The following is a 14,326-nucleotide window of genomic DNA, read 5'->3' as shown; positions in this document are numbered from 1 at the left end:
CTTTATTATAAACAACCTTTTTTACAAGCACATATCAATACAAAACCACCTCAAATAGGAGAATCAAACACTGATACATGTAACAGTAACATCAAATACTGTTCAATAGCAGACAGAAATGCTCTTACTGATTTCTAAAGGCTATTTATTCTGCCTTGTTGTTGTATCAAATCATTTCAAACTCATGTACAGTTTATATTTTGGAACTCTTGTTGGTATTTACAACAGACATTACTGTTGGTCATTACTTCAAGGATAAGTAGAATACCTCCAATATATATTCTCTGTGTGTGTATATATATATATATACACACACATCTACAGTGAAATATAACACTTTATGTATATTCACCATAACAATAACCAATCAAACAGTTGACAAGCCAATGTAATTCCCATCAAACAATATCATAGACACAGTTGAATGAATACCAACCATTGACTCCTGTGTTGTTTCCTGTGTTGTTTCCTGTGTTGTCTCCTGTGTTGTCTCCTGTATTGTCACCTGTATTGTCTCTTGTATTGTCTCCTGTATCGTCTCCTATGTTGTCTCCTGTATTGTCACCTGTATTGTCTCTTGTATTGTCTCCTGTATCGTCTCCTATGTTGTCTCCTGTATTGTCACCTGTATTGTCTCTTGTATTGTCTCCTGTATCGTCTCCTATGTTGTCTCCTGTGCTGATTCCTCTGTTGACTGATCTTCAGTCCAGTGAGGTATAGTCAAATGTCAGTCCGTTACAGTCGGACTGACATTTGATATAGTCTGTCAGTGTGTGTGTTGTTTGAAGGTTGTTTGAACGCTGTGGCGCTAACTGAGAGGAACAGAGTGGGAGGCTGACTGGCTGGTCTCGATGCTAAATAGTGTATCAGCATCGTTGAGGCAGTATCCAAATACTCTCAAACAACCTTTTGCTTAAAAATCACTGGTTGTGGTTGTGGTGGGTAACACAATTTGTTCACAAAAAACACACAAGATAGACAGGTACACAAAGACAAGAACAGATGTAACTGAGTATTGAGTAGCCTCTTAGAACCAGTCCTGTTCGTCTGTGTGTATATCTTCTCCTCACTTCCTTCACTTCCTCCCTTCGGTTGGTGCTCCCTCCTGGTGCTCCCAGGGTATGGGATCATTCTCTTCTGTCATGGAGCCTGTCTCTCTCTCATGCCAAAACTGCTCCACGTCTAGCAGCACGATCCCATCCCGAGGGCTCTCTCCCTCTGCCTCATCCTCCGCCTCTCCCACTCCGCCCTGCTCCATCTGGGGTTGGGGATCAATTGTCGTCCCCTGGCAAGGGATGGAGCCTAGTCCTCCGTCTCCTCCCCTCGGCTGGCCTGAGGTCTCCGGTCGCGGGCAGGGGGACTGGGGGGCAGTGGGTGCATGGGGGCCAGGTTTGGGGTTGGACAGGGTGTGTTTACGAAGAGTAAGGCGCCTCCACAGACCTCTGTAACCCTCTCTGAACTCCTCTGACAGAGAGAGGACAATGAGGGGGTTCACCAGGGAGAGAAAGAAAGTGAGGAGCAGGGCGGAGAGGGAGAGGAGGAGAGGGGGAGAGAAGACAACAAAGGGTCCTCCCTCTCCCGGTCCCTGTGCCTCTCGCTCCGCAGCGTGCCGCTCCCACACCCAGACCACCCACTGCGGCAGCCACAGTGTTGTCATGGCTACCGTCAGGCTGAATAGCATCAGAGTGAGCTTCCTGGATCTGATCTGCGTTCGGAGGTTCTGGGTCTTACTACAGCGCCGCTGGCACTGCCCATACACCCGCCAGAAATACAGCAGGGAAAAACTCAAAGGGGCACAGAACACACCCAGGGGGTACGCCTTGACGTAGACCGACATGAAGTCCTGCGCTTCGGGGGGAACCACCTGCACACACACCAGCCCCCGGGTCTCTCTCTGCAGTGAGGAGAACAGCCAGGTAGGGATGGGAGCGGAGCAGGCAGACAGCCAGAGGAACCACATCACCAAAAGGATAGAGCGTAGACGGATGCTGACCTGTTTAGTGGGGTTAGAGACGTAACGGTAACAAGCCTTAGCCAACACCGCTACGGTAAAACTCTTCGCAGCCATGCAACTCTGCAGGAACCAATCACAGGTCTTGCACACTGTCCAACCAAGCGTCCAACTGGGTTTGGAAAAGGCAGCAGCACGGAACGGGAGGGCGAATGCCAGTACAAGGCCGTCGGCAAACATCAGGTTGAGGATGAGAGCGTTGATAAGGGAGAGTTTCCCACGGTGGGCGTTGGAGATCAGGATGCCCATGGCTGTGAGGGTACTGGCCAGCCCAAGGACACAGATCACCCCCAGGATGACAGGCACGAGGACACACAGGTGCTGGTAGGAACCATGCTCGATGAAGGAAGGATGAAACCGGTCCACAGTAGAGCTGTTAGTAGCCGTTAGGTTCACCCTTGGCAGTTTATCCATCTCAGAAGAAACAGGTGGTGAGAGACAAGAGATAACTACTTAGACTTATCTTTTTATATAGAGTAAAGAAATATTTTAAAAAGTATATTGAAAGCCAACTTAACACAAGAAGTCTAGACTGGTAAACAGATGAAAAAATCAACTAATGAGAAGACTGACTAGGAAAAAAAGTATTGAGAAAAAAATATTCTAAAAGATTAGTCAACAAACAGGTGAATGGGTCAATCTCAATCTAAAACTCAACTCCTGATTGTAGCCTAATCTGTTTATCAAAAATCGATCTGCTCCCAGGCAGTCACACTCCTGTCCTGTCTGTCTGTCTCCTGCCGGGTTTATCCGCCCTTATAAAGGTGGAAGTTTGATTGACAGCCCCAGCTAAACTGTGCGAGATTCCCGGAGCCAATTAGAGCGCTGTCCCTCTTCCAACCGTCCCCAACAGGCTCTGCTCTGTACAATGCTTAGTGATGGGCATTCCGGCTCTTTTCAGTTCGTTCGGCTCAGCTCACCAAAAAGAGCCGGCTCTTTTGGCTCCCAAACGGCTTTAAAAAAAATATGTTTTGTATTTTTTAAAGTCAAACAGTTTGCGATTGTTTGACTATGATTGTTGTATAAACAATTCTAATTAAATTATTAAATTAAATCATACTCTACCTTAACCACAATGTATTTAAAAATGCCTCGGTTTGTTATAAAGTAGAAAGCTATTAAACATTTGCATTTAAAGTATAACTTTTTAATGTACATAAACAAAGTGCCTGTAAATCTAACCATTCAAAACGAATAGAATCTGAACAGCATAATAGAATATTGCCCTTTATCAAAGAAAAATAAATAACAATGTGCAAAACTGCAGCATCTCAGTTAAAACATTAAACTGGTCCCTCTTTTCTCTCTCTTCTTTATTGCCATGTTATAACCAGCAGCACACAGCAATGCTGACCAGATCTATCTTTTATGAGAGATTTGCATTCAGAAATGCAAGTTGCCTCACTTTCGAGGGGCTGATGCGGTTTCTTCTCTCAGTAATTTTTTGTCCCATTTTCGAGAAGACCCTCTCAGAGGGAAAAGATGTGGCCCCTATGCAGAGTCTCACTGTCATGACTTTAGTAAGCCGTGGGTAGACAGAGGCCTTGTTCTTCCACCTGCTCAGAGGATCACCAGGGAAGGCTCCTCCAAATAGGATCGGACCTACGTTATGGCATCTGCTGAGAGATTCCTTCATGCTGCATCCTCAGTTGCTCTCTCGTCAAACAGCATCCAAACAGCAGACGTTTGTGGCACTACTGCTGGTGCTTCTGCTCCATCTGATCCCTCTTCTTCCTGTTGCCCTGGTGCCTGAGCCAGCTGACTGCTGGGGCTGTCCCTCCCTGCTGCTGAGGTTATTCTTTGAAGAGCCTCATCAATCGCTCTGGCATCACTGAAGGCTAGCCTCTTAAACCTGGGGTCAAGTGCAGCGGTTTCTGATAGAACGTGATTATATTCCATTCTGTTGAACTTTCTGTCCATTGATGAACATATGGTGTCCATCAACTCTGTCACATGTCCTGTAGTTATGTTTGCTTCTCTCTGGCGGCTGGCTGTGATTCGCTGCAGACCCTTACACAGGAGTATCATTTTTGAGGCTGTCACATAGCTGAAAAGAGAGAAGAGTAACTTATTAGTTCTGGTTCTGTCGCGGTCGTTGGAATGATTGGACCAAGGCGCTGTGTGCGTAGAATTCCACATATTTTCATAAATCAAAACTCACCAAACAAAACAATAAAGCACAAACGAAACGTGAAGCTAACAGTGCTACTAGGCAACTATACATAGTCAAGATCCCACAAATCACAATGGGGAAAATGGCTACCTAAATATGATCCCCAATCAGAGACAACGATCAACAGCTGTCTCTGATTGGGAACTATACCAGGCCAACATAAACCATTAATCACCTAGATGACCCACCCGAGTCACTATCACTCCCCAACCAACATAGAGAATAAACAGCTCTCTATGGTCAGGGCGTGACAGGTTCATGTTTTGTCTGCTTATACTACATTCTAATCTACTGATTATATACATATATAATACCTTATTAAATAATGATGTAATAATAACTGCTTACTGTACCTCTCTCCGCTGATCTCCACAGTGACCTGCTCAAAGGGTTCCAGGACTCTGCACATCTCCTCCACCACCTCCCATTCCTCTTGGGTCTGAGCATCAACAGGTGCAATGACAATGGCCAGGTTAGAGACGATGGCATCCTTTGACTCAAGAAACCTCTTCAACATATAAAATGTTGAATTCCACCTTGTAGTGCAGTCTTGTTTAGGCCTCAGCTCAGGCATCCCCATCTGGCGTTGTGTAGACTTTAGTTTTTCAGCACCTACTGTTCTCCTGTGGCAGCATTCCACAGCTGCTTTCACTTCGTCCACAGTGGGCTTCATGACCTTCAGAGCATCTCTTACAATCAGGTTGATTGTGTGGGAAAGACATGGATGATGGGTCTATTTAAAATGTTCATGGCTTTGGTTATGTTAGCTGCATTGTCCCTAACACAACAGACCACTTTTCCATCTACTTGCCATTCTCTGGCCAATCACAACTGTTCCTCTGCCAAGTTCTCTGAGGTGTGTCTGTCGCTGAACTCAAAGCAGTCCAGAAGACAGATAGACATCAAACCATCTTCAATGAAGTGACATGTAACCGACGTGTAAGAAGTGGTTACCCCTGATGTTCTGCAGTCAGTGGTAAGACAAACTGCAGTAGCTTTTTGGACTCTTTCCTGCACTGAAGCCTGTGTGCTCTCGTACAGTTATGGAATAAGTGCTTGTGTAGGGGTTTTCCTGCTTGGAATTGTGTACATTGGATTTAGACTATTTCTATCATTTCTAAAACCTCTGTCCTCCATGATTGAAAATGGCTGGAAATTGGTGGCAATCATTATAGCCAATGCAATATAGTTTGACACTGTGAATTAGTAATCTCTGTTTTGCCTATTAGAAGGCCAAGGACCAGTGTGAATAATAGATCCAGTAGGTAGTATCCGGGTTAGGGGAGGGTTTGGCCGGGGAATGCCGGCATTGTAAATAAGAATTTGTTCTTAACTGACTTGCCTAGTTAAATAAAGGTTAAATAAATACAAATATCCATGTATAGGCCTTTACTCTGTCTAAGGTTATGGCTTATATAATATCCATGTATAGGCCTATACTCTGTCTAAGGTTATAGCTTATATAATATCCATGTATAGGCCTATACTCTGTCTAAGGTTATAGTTTATATAATATCCATGTATAGGCCTATACTCTGTCTAAGGTTATAGCTTATATAATATCCATGTATAGGCCTATACTCTGTCTAAGGTTATAGTTTATATAATATCCATGTATAGGCCTTTACTCTGTCTAAGGTTATAGTTTATATAATATCCATGTATAGGCCTATACTCTGTCTAAGGTTATAGCTTATATAATATCCATGTATAGGCCTATACTCTGTCTAAGGTTATAGCTTATATAATATCCATGTATAGGCCTTTACTCTGTCTAAGGTTATAGTTTATATAATATCCATGTATAGGCCTTTAGTATGTCTATGTAACGGCGTTCTTGTTTAGTTGAAGGAGAGTCGGACCGAAATGCAGCGTGTAAGTTACTCATGTTTATTAAGTGAAAGACAAAACGAACTAACTAACACGAATAACTAATAAATACAAAAAAACAACAAACAGAACGAAACCTAATACAGCCTGACTGGTGAAACTAGCACAGAGACAGGAACAATCACCCTAAGGAAATGCAAATAAATACAGGCTACCTAAATACGGTTCCCAATCAGCGACAACAAGAAGCACCTGACTCTGATTGAGAACCGCCTCAGTCAGCCAACCTATATAACACACACACCCCTAATCAACTACAATCCCAAACACTACAAACCCCAAAACGAAAAAACAATACAGAACCCCATGTCACACCCTGGTCAGACTAACTAATAAACTAAAACACACAATACTAAGACCAAGGCGTGACAGTCTAAGGTTATAGCTTATATAATATCCATGTATAGGCCTATACTCTGTCTAAGGTTATAGCTTATATAATATCCATGTATAGGCCTATACTCTGTCTAAGGTTATAGCTTATATAATATCCATGTATAGGCCTATACTCTGTCTAAGGTTATAGCTTATATAATATCCATGTATAGGCCTATACTCTGTCTAAGGTTTTAGCTTATATAATATCCATGTATAGGCCTATACTCTGTCTAAGGTTATAGTTTATATAATATCCATGTATAGGCCTATACTCTGTCTAAGGTTTTAGCTTATATAATATCCATGTATAGGCCTTTAGTCTGTCTAAGGTTATAGCTTATATAATATTCATGTATAGGCCTTTAGTCTGTCTAAGGTTATAGTTTATATAATATCCATGTATAGGCCTATACTCTGTCTAAGGTTATAGCTTATATAATATCCATGTATAGGCCTTTAGTCTGTCTAAGGTTATAGTTTATATAATATCCATGTATAGGCCTTTAGTCTGTCTAAGGTTATAGTTTATATAATATCCATGTATAGGCCTATACTCTGTCTAAGGTTATAGCTTATATAATATCCATGTATAGGCCTATACTCTGTCTAAGGTTATAGTTTATATAATATCCATGTATAGGCCTATACTCTGTCTAAGGTTATAGTTTATATAATATCCATGTATAGGCCTATACTCTGTCTAAGGTTATAGCTTATATAATATCCATGTATAGGCCTTTAATCTGTCTAAGGTTATAGTTTATATAATATCCATGTATAGGCCTTTAGTCTGTCTAAGGTTATAGTTTATATAATATCCATGTATAGGCCTTTAGTCTGTCTAAGGTTATAGTTTATATAATATCCATGTATAGGCCTATACTCTGTCTAAGGTTATAGCTTATATAATATCCATGTATAGGCCTATACTCTGTCTAAGTTTATAGCTTATATAATATCCATGTATAGGCCTATACTCTGTCTAAGGTTATAGTTTATATAATATCCATGTATAGGCCTTTAGTCTGTCTAAGGTTATAGTTTATATAATATCCATGTATAGGCCTTTAGTCTGTCTAAGGTTATGGTTTATATAATATCCATGTATAGGCCTTTAGTCTGTCTAAGGTTATAGCTTATATAATATCCATGTATAGGCCTATACTCTGTCTAAGGTTATAGCTTATATAATATCCATGTATAGGCCTTTAGTCTGTCTAAGTTTATAGCTTATATAATATCCATGTATAGGCCTATACACTGTTAGTATTGTTATTACTTAGTTATTATTGCTTCAAAATGCCTTAATTGGTCGACTCAGAATAGTAATTAATATTTTGGGAATATCCTAAGAATAAAGATTTGTGTCCCCTAAATGAGTTATATGTGCCCTTACTCTAAATGTATGTGACCCATTATGATTATTATCTACGTTATGGGATAGGAGATCAGGAGGAAGACCAGCAGGGCATTTTAATGCCTTTCTCCAGACGAGGGCGCTCTTGATTTTTCAAACGAGGACTATAAAAGTTGCACTTCCACAAACTTCCACTGTGAACAGTTCGATGAACAGAGAACACAATAACAAATGCACCTAAACATTTCCCTGAAATATCTATTATAACTACAAAAAGGACAGAAACCGCGTGCTTAAACTTTTTTATTCAAAATAATTCCAGAAAGCGTGAAGACTGCATGGTAAATGACTTGCATTTCATTACATTCTGAGCCATACAAACTGTTTCCAAGTTACACAACTGAATTTGTTTAGAATACAGTACTTTGTAAAGGAATCATAGTGTACATCACAAATTACACCCTATACCCTATAAAGTGCACTACTTTTGACCAGAGCCCTATGAGCCCTGGTCAGAAGTAGTGCCCTATAAAGGGAACGGGGTGTGATTTGGGATGCATTCATAGCTAAAAGTCACTGATATCATTGAGCCCTCATCACCGGTTGTTAAGCTTGAAGTCATGATACCATCCTCTCTGGTTGGACACTGGAAGTTGTCTGTAGGCACATATCTAGGATCAGCTTCCCCTTCCCCAATTCTTACCGTACCTTAGAGGGGAAAACACAAAACTGACCTAAGATCAGCATCTGGGGTCAACTTCACCCCAAAGAACAGAAGAGAAACACAGCCATGGAGAACTTCTATGGATGTATTCAGAGTAGGGCCCAGAGGTGTTCCTCACTGTGTGACCTGACTAGGGAAAACTCTGGGCGCTGGTTATGAGACACAGAACCCGCTGTCTTTTACTGAGCTATAATAGGAGTGGTGTGCCTTGTCTTTTACTGAGCTATAATAGGAGTGGTGTGCCTTGTCTTTTACTGAGCTATAATAGGAGTGGTGTGCCTTGTCTTTTACTGAGCTATAATAGGAGTGGTGTGCCTTGTCTTTTACTGAGCTATAATAGGAGTGGTGTGCCTTGTCTTTTACTGAGCTATAATAGGAGTGGTGTGCCTTGTCTTTTACTGAGCTATAATAGGAGTGGTGTGCCTTGTCTTTTACTGAGCTATAATAGGACTGTTGTGTCTTGTCTTCTAGCTGGTTATGTTAATCCACTGCATGGTGAGACTACTGCGGAGTGGTCAAAACAGGGATATGCATTAAAAAAACAGCAATTATAAATGTGCAGTCAGTTGCTAAAATGAAATTATAAAGTAAACTCGATGAATTCAAGTACTTCTCAATGGTAACTGAAATTTGCTTAGTTTTTCCCCCTATATTTCTGAGTAAAAACATTCACACTTGCATTGTTTTCACCTCCCTCTTTATCCTCCCCATCCTCCTCCTCCTCCCTCATCAACCCCACATACCAAAAAAAGGCACCACAGCTTCAAAAACAGAATCATTGACAAGAAAAAGACACATCATCACATAAAATAAACACCTGAATGTCAGAGTCCTCATCACATCCTTCACGTTATTATCATGTCAGAAACAGGCCAAAACATCCACACTCCCAATATCCACACTTAGCACACAGGTTTACAGTTGGTAGTATGCAAGTGAAGATACTGTGAGTCAAACCCGTTTCAGTGCGATAATTAAGGTTCAGTTAGTTGTGGAACAGTCATGCCCATGTCCAGTGACCTCCTGTCTAAACCTCCGGACGGGACAGATGTGGCCTAGTGGCTGGAGAGGACAGGAGATACTTCAGGAACCTGCATAAAGGTCTGTGTTCTCTCCATATTCTCCTGTCTTGTCTTGTTATGGAAACAAAATGGCAACTGGTCTGATAGAGTGTTCTGCTATGTCTCAGTTTCATCTCAGTTGATCTGGGACTCCAGTCCAGTCTTACTCTGGTTGCATGACAACGCTCCTTCAAGTGTCACTCAAATGAAAAACTAAAACAGTTAACTGAAGGCCATGGAGAGGCTTGCGCAGGCCAGAGCAAGTGGCTAATTTCATTCCACTCAGGCCTAGAAGAAGCATGTCTTCATCCTAACTTCATCCAGGCTGAACACTCTCACATTTGGAGCGGGAATTCCCAAGTGTGTTCTGGAAATTCCCATTCCATGAATTCCAGCATTCCCTCCAGCCATATCAGACTCACAGCAACAAGGCAGGCAAGAGGAGAGGAGGAACACTTAGTGAAGAGGTAAATAAACATCCATCTCTCTTTCTCTTTTCCTCTATCGCTCTCCTCTTCTGTCTCTACCTCTCCTCCATCTCTCTCCTCTTCTGTCTCTACCTCTCCTCTTCTGTCTCTACCTCTCCTCCATCCCTCTCCTCTTCTGTCTCTACCTCTCCTCTATCCCTCTCCTCTTCTGTCTCTACCTCTCCTCCATCCCTCTCCTCTTCTGTCTCTACCTCTCCTCCATCCCTCTCTTTTGTCTCTACCTCTCCTCTATCCCTCTCCTCTTCTGTCTCTACCTCTCCTCCATCCCTCTCCTCTTCTGTCTCTTCCTCTCCTCCACCCCTCTCCTCTTCTGTCTCTACCTCTCCTCCATCCCTCTCCACTTCTGTCTCTACCTCTCCTCCATCCCTCTCCTCTTCTGTCTCTACCTCTCCTCTTCTGTCTCTACCTCTCCTCCATCCCTCTCTTCTGTCTCTACCTCTCCTCTATCCCTCTCCTCTTCTGTCTCTACCTCTCCTCCATCCCTCTCCTCTTCTGTCTCTATCTCTCCTCTATCCCTCTCCTCTTCTGTCTCTACCTCTCCTCCATCCCTCTCCTCTTCTGTCTCTACCTCTCCTCCATCCCTCTCCTCTTCTGTCTCTACCTCTCCTCCATCCCTCTCCACTTCTGTCTCTACCTCTCCTCCATCCCTCTCCTCTTCTGTCTCTATCTCTCCTCTATCCCTCTCCTCTTCTGTCTCTACCTCTCCTCCATCCCTCTCCTCTTCTGTCTCTACCTCTCCTCCATCCCTCTCCACTTCTGTCTCTACCTCTCCTCCATCCCTCTCCACTTCTGTCTCTACCTCTCCTCCATCTCTCTCCTCTTCTGTCTCTACCTCTCCTCCATCCCTCTCCTCTTCTGTCTCTACCTCTCCTCTTCTGTTTCTACCTCTCCTCCATCCCTCTCCTCTTCTGTCTCTACCTCTCATCCATCCCTCTCCTCTTCTGTCTCTACCTCTCCTCCATCCCTCTCCTCTTCTGTCTCTACCTCTCCTCCATCCCTCTCCTCTTCTGTCTCTACCTCTCCTCCATCCCTCTCCTCTTCTGTCTCTACCTCTCCTCCATCCCTCTCCACTTCTGTCTCTACCTCTCCTCCATCCCTCTCCTCTTCTGTCTCTACCTCTCCTCCATCCCTCTCCTCTTCTGTCTCTACCTCTCCTCCATCCCTCTCCTCTTCTGTCTCTACCTCTCCTCCATCCCTCTCCTCTTCTGTCTCTACCTCTCCTCCATCCCTCTCCTCTTCTGTCTCTACCTCTCCTCCATCCCTCTCCTCTTCTGTCTCTACCTCTCCTCCATCCCTCTCCTCTTCTGTCTCTACCTCTCCTCTTCTGTCTCTACCTCTCCTCCATCCCTCTCCTCTTCTGTCTCTACATCTCCTCCATCCCTCTCCTCTTCTGTCTCTGTACCTCCCCTCCAGCGCTTCCTCCATCCTCTCAGTCTCTCCCTCCATCTCTTCCCCTGCGTGGGGTCAGGGGTTAGAGGTCAGAAGTAAGCTGACCCCTAGGTGACCTTGTCCTGGAAGATGTAAAGGTTGTTACTGGCTGCCACGGCGATTATGTTTTCCTGTGGGTGCCAGGTGGAGTGGAGGATTTTCTTACTGAAGTCCAGACTGTCAACAGTCACCTCGTCTTTACGACGCTTCCCTCCAACACACACCTAGAAAGAAGGAGAGGAGAGGAAAGGAGAGGAGGATGAGGTGAGGAAAGGAGGGGAGGGGAGAGGAGGGAGAGGATGGGAGGGGAAGGAGAGAGAAGAGAAGAGGAATGAAGGGGAGATGAGAGGAAGGGTGAGGAGAGAAGAGGAGGGGAAAGGAAGTGAGAGGAGAGGAGAGGTGAGGTGAGGAGAAGAGGGGTAGATGAGGAGATGAGAGGTGAGGAGAAGAGCGGAGAGGAGGGGGAAGGATAGGAGGGGAGAGGTGAGGTGAGCAGAAGAGGAGGGGGAGGTGAGGAGAGGTGAGACTTCATGAGCACATCCTTGCACACACTGATTGTTAATATTTCCTCCTCTTCAGTTACAAACCAAAAAAATTCTGAAATTGGACATTTGCCAGTCTTACAGAAATCCATTACAACATGGATGTGGCCTAGGGTGACCTGGCGATCTGGGCCACTGCAGCATGGCTTCCAACTGGGCCACTGCAGCATGGCTTCCAACTGGGCCACTGCAGCATGGCTTCCAACTGGGCCACTGCAGCATGGCTTCCAACTGGGCCACTGCAGCATGGCTTCCAACTGGGCCACTGCAGCATTGCTTCCAACTGGGCCACTGCAGCATGACTTCCAACTGGGCCACTGCAGCATGGCTTCCAACTGGGCCACTGTAGGATGGCTTCCATCTGGGCCACTGCAGCATGGCTTCCAACTGGGCCACTGCAGCATGGCTTCCAACTGGGCCACTGCAGCATGGCTTCCATCTGGGCCACTGCAGCATGGCTTCCAACTGGGCCACTGCAGCATGGCTTCCAACTGGGCCACTGCAGCATGGCTTCCAACTGGGCCACTGCAGCATGGCTTCCATCTGGGCCACTGCAGCATGGCTTCCAACTGGGCCACTGCAGCATGGCTTCCAACTGGGCCACTGCAGCATGGCTTCCAACTGGGCCACTGCAGCATGGCTTCCATCTGGGCCACTGCAGCATGGCTTCCAACTGGGCCACTGCAACATGGCTTCCAACTGGGCCACTGCAGCATGGCTTCCATCTGGACCACCGCAGCATGGCTTCCAACTGGGCCACTGCAGCATGGCTTCCAACTGGGCCACTGCAGCATGGCTTCCAACTGGGCCACTGCAGCATGGCTTCCAACTGGGCCACTGTAGCATGGCTTCCAACTGGGCCACCGCAGCATGGCTTCCAACTGGGCCACTGCAGCATGGCTTCCAACTGGGCCACTGTAGCATGGCTTCCAACTGGGCCACTGCAGCATGGCTTCCAATTCGGCCACTGCTATTTCTCCGCGTCTTTCCAGTGTCATAATGACGGGGTCTTATAATATAACTCCTCTACCTTTCACCTCTCTCTACCCAATAACCAAACAGAGACTTACAAAATATACTGTATAGAATATATATACACAGCTCAAAAAAATAAAGGGAACACTTAAACAACCCAATGTAACTCCAAGTCAATCACACTTCTGTGAAATCAAACTGTCCAAAGCAACACTGATTGACAATAAATTTCACATGCTGTTGTGCAAATGGAATAGACAACAGGTGGAAATTATAGGCAATTAGTAAAACACCCCCAATAAAAGAGTGGTTCTGCAGGTGGTGACCACAGACCACTTCTCAGTTCCTATGCTTCCTGGCTGATGTTTTGGTCACTTTTGAATGCTGGCGGTGCTTTCACTCTAGCGGTAGCATGAGACGGAGTCTACAACCCACACAAGTGGTTCAGGTAGTGCAACTCATCCAGGATGACACATCAATGCGAGCTGTGGCAAGAAGGTTTGCTGTGTCTGTCAGCGTAGTGTCCAGAGCATGGAGGCGCTACCAAGAGACAGGCCAGTACATTAGGAGACGTGGAGGAGGCCGTAGGAGGGCAACAACCCGGCAGCAGGACCACTACCTCCGCCTTTGTGCAAGGAGGAGCAGGAGGAGCACTGCCAGAGCCCTGCAAAATGACCTCCAGCAGGCCACAAATGTGCATGTGTCTGCTCAAACGGTCAGAAACAGACTCCATGAGGGTGGTATGAGGGCTCGACGTCCACAGGTGGGGGTTGAGCTTACAGCCCAACACCGTGCAGGACGTTTGACATTTTCCAGAGAACACCAAGATTGGCAAATTCGCCACTGGCGCCCTATGCTCTTCACAGATGAAAGCAGGTTCACACTGAGTACATGTGACAGATGTCTGGAGATGCCGTGGAGAACGTTCTGCTGCCTGCAACATTCTCCAGCATGACCGGTTTGGCGGTGGGTCAGTTATGGTGTGGGGTGGCATTTCTTTGGGGGGCCGCACAGCCCTCCATGTGCTCGCAAGAGGTAGCGTGACTGCCATTAGGTACCGAGATGAGATCCTCAGACCCCTTGTGAGACCATATGCTGGTGCGGTTGGCACTGGGTTCCTCCTAACGCAAGACAATGCTAGACCTCATGTGGCTGGAGTGTGTCAGCAGTTCCTGCAAGAGGAAGGCATTGATGCTATGGACTGGCCCGCCCGTTCCCCAGACCTGAATCCAATTGAGCACATCTGGGACATCATGTCTCGCTCCATCCACCAACGCCACGTTGCACCACAGACTATCC

The 14,326-nt window shown here is 45.3% G+C and overlaps 2 protein-coding genes across 3 annotated transcripts in view; both read right to left on the bottom strand.

The window, feature by feature from the left end:
• Window positions 1-1,075: 1,075 nt before the first annotated feature.
• LOC135545160 (G-protein coupled receptor 151-like) lies at window positions 1,076-2,425 on the bottom strand. Its single transcript, XM_064972794.1, has one exon. The coding sequence runs from the start codon at window positions 2,423-2,425 to the stop codon at window positions 1,076-1,078; it is 1,350 nt and encodes a 449-aa protein (XP_064828866.1).
• Window positions 2,426-11,504: 9,079 nt separating this feature from the next.
• Window positions 11,505-14,326, bottom strand: part of LOC135545159 (serine/threonine-protein phosphatase 2A 55 kDa regulatory subunit B beta isoform-like) — a 68,976-nt gene continuing 66,154 nt past the window's right edge. For both annotated transcript variants that reach the window (XM_064972793.1, XM_064972792.1), the window contains exon 10: window positions 11,505-11,734. In XM_064972793.1, coding sequence (XP_064828865.1) covers window positions 11,579-11,734 — 156 coding nt within the window. In that variant the 3' untranslated portion in view covers window positions 11,505-11,578. The remainder of the gene's footprint in view (window positions 11,735-14,326) is intronic.

This window comes from Oncorhynchus masou, chromosome 9, assembly GCF_036934945.1.
Source record: "Oncorhynchus masou masou isolate Uvic2021 chromosome 9, UVic_Omas_1.1, whole genome shotgun sequence".
NCBI lineage: Eukaryota > Metazoa > Chordata > Actinopteri > Salmoniformes > Salmonidae > Oncorhynchus > Oncorhynchus masou.
This window is presented reverse-complemented; position numbering and strand designations above follow the sequence as displayed.

Excerpts from the sequence above, each read along its gene's own strand:
- LOC135545160 (XM_064972794.1), bottom strand. The coding sequence starts at position 2,425 with ATGGATAAACTGCCAAGGGTGAACCTAACGGCTACTAACAGCTCTACT.